The 6,838-nt window shown below is 29.2% G+C and overlaps 1 protein-coding gene across 1 annotated transcript; it reads left to right on the forward strand.

The window, feature by feature from the left end:
* Positions 4,730-6,605, forward strand: LOC107619804 (probable glutathione S-transferase). Its single transcript, XM_016322084.2, has 2 exons — positions 4,730-5,102; positions 6,044-6,605. The coding sequence occupies exons 1-2, from the start codon at positions 4,794-4,796 to the stop codon at positions 6,410-6,412; spliced, it is 678 nt and encodes a 225-aa protein (XP_016177570.1). The 5' UTR covers positions 4,730-4,793; the 3' UTR covers positions 6,413-6,605.

The raw sequence follows: 6,838 nt of genomic DNA on the forward strand, positions 1-6,838 counted from the left end.
ATAATTTTAATAATGTAATATAAAAAAAATGATTATGATGGTCTTAATATAGAAAGCAGATCGAATACAATTTATTTTCTAAAATATTTATATATTAAATAGCAAATTATTTTGTATGAAAATTATTTAAAATATTATATTAAATTTATAGAAAATTTGTGCGAAAATAATTTTTTGTTTTGTATGAGATTTGTTTCAAATGCGTAAATTATTTTAAAATAAATTTGTTTGAAATTTAATTGAAAAGAAATGTTTTCTTGATCTAAAATTTGTTCGAAAAAAATATGTTATATTGACTAGATTCGTTAGAAATTTGTCTAAAATGAAGTATATTTTTGTTCGAAATTTGGCTAAAATAAAATATTTTTACGTTTGAAATTTGTTTGAAATACATTACCTTTATATTGGCTAATCTGTCTAAAATTCGTCTGAAATACATCATAATAGTTAGAAATTTAGCAGATAAATGCCTATTCGAAATTTGTCACAAAATCGTCTGAAAAAAATTTCGAACAAAATTTCAGACAAAATGTAAATTAGTAACAAGGGTTTTTGGGATTAAAAAAATTCGTCTCAATTTTGTTCGAAAGAAAAATTTTGTCTCCAATTTGTTCGACATTTATCTCAATTTCGTCTCTAAATTCGTCTAAAAAAGTCCTATTTTTAGTAATGATATAACCACTTAGTCAACCGACACTTATAGTATAGACATATAGATACTCCTTGAGACCTAAACGGTTCCATGTTAAAAACATATGTAACAAACTAATCAACTCCCTTATAGAACCTAGGTTTTAACTTCTTCCTCCAGTTGATGACTAGTTATCCCTATCAAACATCTATATATACGATGACTTGAAATAATTTTGCAAACAACATAAAATTAAATCAACAACACAACCTATTAAATTTTTAAAAATTTTGGCAGAGCTTCTTCTATAATTAGAATCTTCCACCAAATATAATTTTCATTTTTTCACAAATTAAATATATTTTTAAACAATTTTAATGAAAATTCAGTAGAACTTTTTTTTTAATTTAGAGGTCTCTGTCAAAAAAGATTTATCAATTTTCACAAAGAAAATAATTGCAGGCATAAATTAAAACAAACACACATTCAATAAAATATCAAATTCTAACCGTTCTAGTGCGTAACCCTTTATTATTCCGTAATTTTCAGCAAATAAGGGTTTCAAGAAGGTGTCACTAGACAACCTTTTCGCTACTAGGTAACCTTCTCCCACTTTCGTTTTAAATCTTTATTCTAAGAAAAGTAAGTCCATCATAAAACTTAAAATTAGAGATAGAAAACTAACCTGAATACTGTACAAACAACCCACGTATATATCTCAGTATGAACAATCCATGACAAAAGCTAAATGAAATTCAAACAACAAAAAAAATTGAAATAGAAATAAAGTTAGTAAATTATAAAATTTATTAAATAAAAATCATAATAAAAAAATGTATATATGCATTGTATGCAATATACAAGACAACCTTTTTAATATTGTGTATTCATTATCTATGTTTTCTCTATGTTGTCGTACAACTTAGACTTTGTATTTCATTTCTTTAATTTAATAAAATATCACTCCAACTTTGGTAAAAAAAATATTTGATGCTTTAATTTAGTTTTCAAAAATTATAAGTATAAATAATATTAGTTTAGTTTTCTTGGTATCTTTTATTTTCAACTGATGCTAATTATATACCCATGTAGATCGTTAACGACACACATAACATAAAATCCCAAATTGATTTTTTTTAACATATTTTATTAATTAATATATCTCATTAACATCGCATCAATATAAAAGATTACAATAAAAAAGCTTAGATGATCCATACTTATGTTTTCAACAAACCAATTAAGAGTTGAGACAATTAAATATTTTAGAGATTTCATTAATTTATTACTAATTTTTTTAAGATTTTATTTTATTAACAAAATTATTTTAGACTTAACTCGTTGAAAAATGAATAAAGCAATTAACACATTACTCATATTTGAATACAAGAAAGTAATGAATGTTTTGTGAAAGTACTAGTAACAGGTAGATTATTATTGTACCTTCCCGGTTGGCAGCAATGACAACGGCGCTGTGATGAAGACGACAACGTGATGGTGGCGGCAATAATGCCGAAACAGAACTGAATGAGATTCAAAAAGAGGTTAGAGTCTTTCATTTAAAACGTAAAATCAGGGATGGAATAGGGTGAGGGCTGGGATTAGGACAACCAAGTCCACGCAGTCTTTGAAGGAGAATAGAGGTGGTCAGCACTGGTGGAGGGTGGTTGAAGGGACTATCGGAGGTAGAGAGAAAGAGAGAGGAGAGTGGTGGAGAGAGAAGGGGATTTTCGAAAGTGAGGGTGCTTGGAAGGTCGCGCGTTTTGAATTTAGTGCACCCTTACCATCGGATTTGCCGATGGATAAATCCGACGATAACATATTCAAGTTCGTCAAAACATAGCTCTCTGCAAATATGTTTACCGGCGGATAAATCCGATCCGCCGGTAAATCCGCCCTAGTTTTCGGGCATATTCTTTAGTTTTTTCTCCAATCATTATTGACAAATTTACTATCAAAAATGAAAATCTTCCGATAATTCTTTGACCTAACGAATTTGATGTATGTGCCGCTAGTAAATTCAACGGTAAAGTCGCCACTAACATGCAATGCTAAATTCAACAGTATTCAGCATTTTTCTTATAGTATTGCCCGCACATTCCTCCTATGTCTCTTATCTACGCTTTGCTCTCTTCCTATGATGAAAGAAACTCTTAGATCTAGGTTAATCTTCTCTGCCACTAGTGTTCTCCATTGCTCGCCTGTAAACTGGAAAGTGTTGCAAATCTCTTCTCCTTCTCCTCTTGCTATAACTCCTTCTTACACCCACCTCACCATTTCTATTCTCAATTCTTACATCTGTGATCTGTCCTCGATCCTTTCTGGCTCTCCCCCCACACTCACCTTAGCCATCTCCTCCTCATCCTTCAACTCTTCTCTACGTCCTCATTATCCCATTCTCTACCGCTTCTTGTTGTTTTTTGTTCAAAATCCGGCATCGTTACTCTCCTTTAGATGTTTGCTGATGTTGCTCCCTTTTTGATGTGTTATTGTTGTTGCTTCCTATTTAAAATATCACTGATAATATTCTTTGTTTTAGGGGTAATATAGACTTTTAAATATTGTGTAAGTCATCTACATTGATATGTCAATTATAACTCAAAAACTCTAATATTTTATGTCTATATTTATAATATTAATATATTTTTTTAAACAAAGAAGCTTAACACGAAAGTGGAGCGAACAAGTCTGTGAAACAATAAAACAACACCTATTTTAAACACCTAATAATTTATCCCAATGTCATTTCCGATATTGCCATCAACAACTAAAGGGATCCTGACTCTTCCACTCTTTGTAATTGAGAAGAGTCACATTGATGATTTTCTCTACACATTTTGCTGTATTCTAAAATAATTTCCTATTCCTTTTCAACCAGATGTTCCAAACTTCCACAAAGAAAATTATGAACCACTTCTTACGCTCCTCCTTCCTAAAAGATACACATGTCCAACTTAGAAAGTGTTCCTTCACCGTACCCGGGAAGGACCATTGTCTGCGAAAATCAGATAACCAAGCACACCACACCTACCAAGTAAAGTCACAGCCAAGAAACAAGCATCCTCATTAAACAAAAGACACACACATTATCACTCGGATTTATAATTCCGAAACCACCTAATCTTTTCTTTGTTTTCACCCTGTCTATAAAAACAAATCATGCAAACAGCTCAACTCTTGGAGGGACTAATCATCTCCAAATAGTTTTAGTGAAACTATAACTTATTACGTTATTTAGAATTGTTTCTGCCTGCAATACCTGCACAAAATTATTAGTAAAAAATATACCTTATTTGTCAAACTTTCAGATCACTCTATCCTCTCTGTCAATAGCTAGTTTAATCGACCTTAAAATGTCATGTAACTGGTTTACAAGTTCCAACTCCCATTAAAAAATTCTCGCCTAGAAGTTCCAAATCCACTCTATATAATATCAATATTTTTTTATCTCTGTCTTACACTACACGCTAACCAAACATGGCCTAAGTGATGCCATCTCTTACATCACCAAATGATTACTTTTCCTTATTCTTTTCAAATGATTATTCGCATAGTATACGTGTCAATCAACTTAATCATTTATCCGTGGTTGGACATTTTTTAATGATCAAAGTAACCATGAGGTTTTTATTTGATCAAATTATTAATTAATTAAACAAGTTTTATGGAGAATTAACTACAATTAGCTGCCGTGCGTAACCAACAGGCCGTCACCATCGACCAAAGATGAAGGATCAAATAGTGTTTTTTCTTCTATTAAAATAATCTAAATTATTTTTATTTTTATAAACGTCATCACAGTTTGTTCTTTCCTAAACCACTTTCAACGTTATTATATTTCGTTCGCAATAAATTATCATTTTCGACCGTAAAAAATTGAGCATCGATAATTTTAATTTTGAAATAATATAAATTAATAACTCAATACTCGTAAAAATTTGGATTATTCAAATTAGTTTATAGTTTTACCGTTTTTATTAGAATTATTGACTGACGACTAAATCATTCATTATCAGAAATAATAATTCATTCTTTCGGATTATTTTAAAGTGAAATTCATGTTGGGCAATGACAATCATATTACTATTCTCCAGATTATATATAAAAGACATGTTGGACATGGCAAATACACCACGAAAATCAGAAATTCACAATAATAATAATGGAAGATTTGAAGTTACATGGATTTTGGTATAGTCCCTTTACAATGAGGGTGGTATGGACCCTGAAGTTGAAGGGTCTATTATATGAAAACATTGAAGAAGATCGCTACAATAAGAGTCCTCAACTTCTAGAATACAACCCTGTGCATAAGAAGATTCCAGTGCTTGTTCATGGCGGAAAACCCATTTGTGAGTCCATGATCATTGTTCAATACATTGATGAGTTATGGCCACAGAATCCATTGGTCCCTCATGATCCCTTTGAGAGAGCTCAATCAAGGTTTTGGGTTGCATATTCTGAACAATTGGTATGTTTCTAATAATAAACTTAATCATTGTGTTTTTCTAGTCAACATCATATCCTCTGATTTGTATTTGAAGATCATTTTAGGATAAAAGTACACAATAGATGTAAAATTCTAATAGCCAGAAAGAAAGAGCGAGTCTGGTTTATGTTTTTATTTTTATTTTTATTTTAGTGTTTCTAATGAATTTTTAAAATTTTGTGAAAAAAATAGAAGGTAAAAATAAAAAATAACTTTTTATTATTTTCTTCTTATAAAATTATGAAAACAAAAAATTAAAAATAAAAACAAAAAATGCTAGCTGTAAGTTAAATATTTCTATTTTAAAATAGATTTTTTTTATATTTTATTATAAATGAGTTATATATTATGTCTTGTTCAGATCTTTAATCATAGGTTAATATTTAAATTCGTCTTTGAAAGATAAAATATTTTTTAAATTGGACTCCAAAAGATTTTGTTAGTTATATTGATCTTAAAAGATACTGTCATAAGTCAAATTGGTCATTTTGTAAGTTAGATGATGACATGTCATGTGATATCAATACGTCAACTAATCATTTTGTGACAGTATTATTAACATGTCATGTCATTATGTCACATGACACTTAATGTGATATATTATACTCTAATACATAGAATAATCGATTTGATTTATAGCTGAATTTTTTTAAAGACTAATATAACTAACAAAATATTTGAGTTAATTTAAAATATAAGTTATTTTTTAAAGACAAATTTGAGTATTAATTCTATTAATTATAATATCAAATAAGAGACTATGCTAGTATGCTTGTCTCGTCTAGCAATTATTTATTCACCAAATTTTGTATTATACTCTATATATTATACTAATTTTCTAAATGTCCAAGCATTAATTATTTTTATACATATATTAAATGTGTGAATAATTAATATAAGTTCGATCGGGGAAATGCATAAAGTTTCCTGCAGTTGTGCCACTAATTTACGTCGACATTGCTGGTGATGAAGAGAAGGAGAAGGCCATAGAGAATGTCCAAAAACTTCTAAGAGATGTTGAAGATCAATGCGTGTTATTGGTTGATGAAAAAAAATTCTTTGGTGGTGACAATATCAATATGGTGGACATAGCTTTTGGGTCAATGATCAAATTTCTTGTAACTATGGAAGATCTGAATGAATTGAAGGTGCTAGAAGTTGAGAAGTTCCCTCGCTTGCATTCATGGTTTAATAATTTCAAAAATGTCTCAATCATCAAAGAAAACCTTCCCAACAGAGAGAAAATGTGTGCTATTTTGAAGTATATCAGAGAAAGAAAAAGAGAATTGTAATCATCTAACTAGTTCAAAAAGATGGTTCCTTATATGAAGTGATTATGTTCTTTATATATATTTGCTTGAAAATAATAAATGTTTAGGTTGATTTATTTACTTTGTTGTGAAAATAAATCAAATTGGGAAGATTTCAACTTGATCACATGTACTATTATATTTATTTGTCTAAGTGAATCGTTGAGATTTGTCACTTTTAATATTTTATAATTTTGTTAAATTTTAAAAAAATATTTTCACATTTAATTTACCATATACATAAAATTAAGAACTTTTAATTATTTATGCATGCATCTCTAAAGAGTTTTCAATGTAAAGAGATGTGTATTGTGATCTGTTATTGCAGCAGTATTTATATATTATAATAGATAATACAACTTTGGCTATTTATAGTAAGCTGTTATAACTGAAAACAGAACGAGAATA

The sequence above is a fragment of the Arachis ipaensis genome, chromosome B09 (assembly GCF_000816755.2).
Source record: "Arachis ipaensis cultivar K30076 chromosome B09, Araip1.1, whole genome shotgun sequence".
In the NCBI taxonomy this organism is placed as follows: Eukaryota; Viridiplantae; Streptophyta; class Magnoliopsida; order Fabales; family Fabaceae; genus Arachis; species Arachis ipaensis.

What these genes read in the sequence shown, in the direction of transcription:
- LOC107619804 (XM_016322084.2), top strand. Translation starts at nt 4,794, where the DNA reads ATGGAAGATTTGAAGTTACATGGATTTTGGTATAGTCCCTTTACAATG. An exon ending in TTGCATATTCTGAACAATTG is followed by an intron (nt 5,103 to 6,043) that starts GTATGTTTCTAA and finishes AAATGCATAAAG; the next exon opens with TTTCCTGCAGTTGTGCCACT.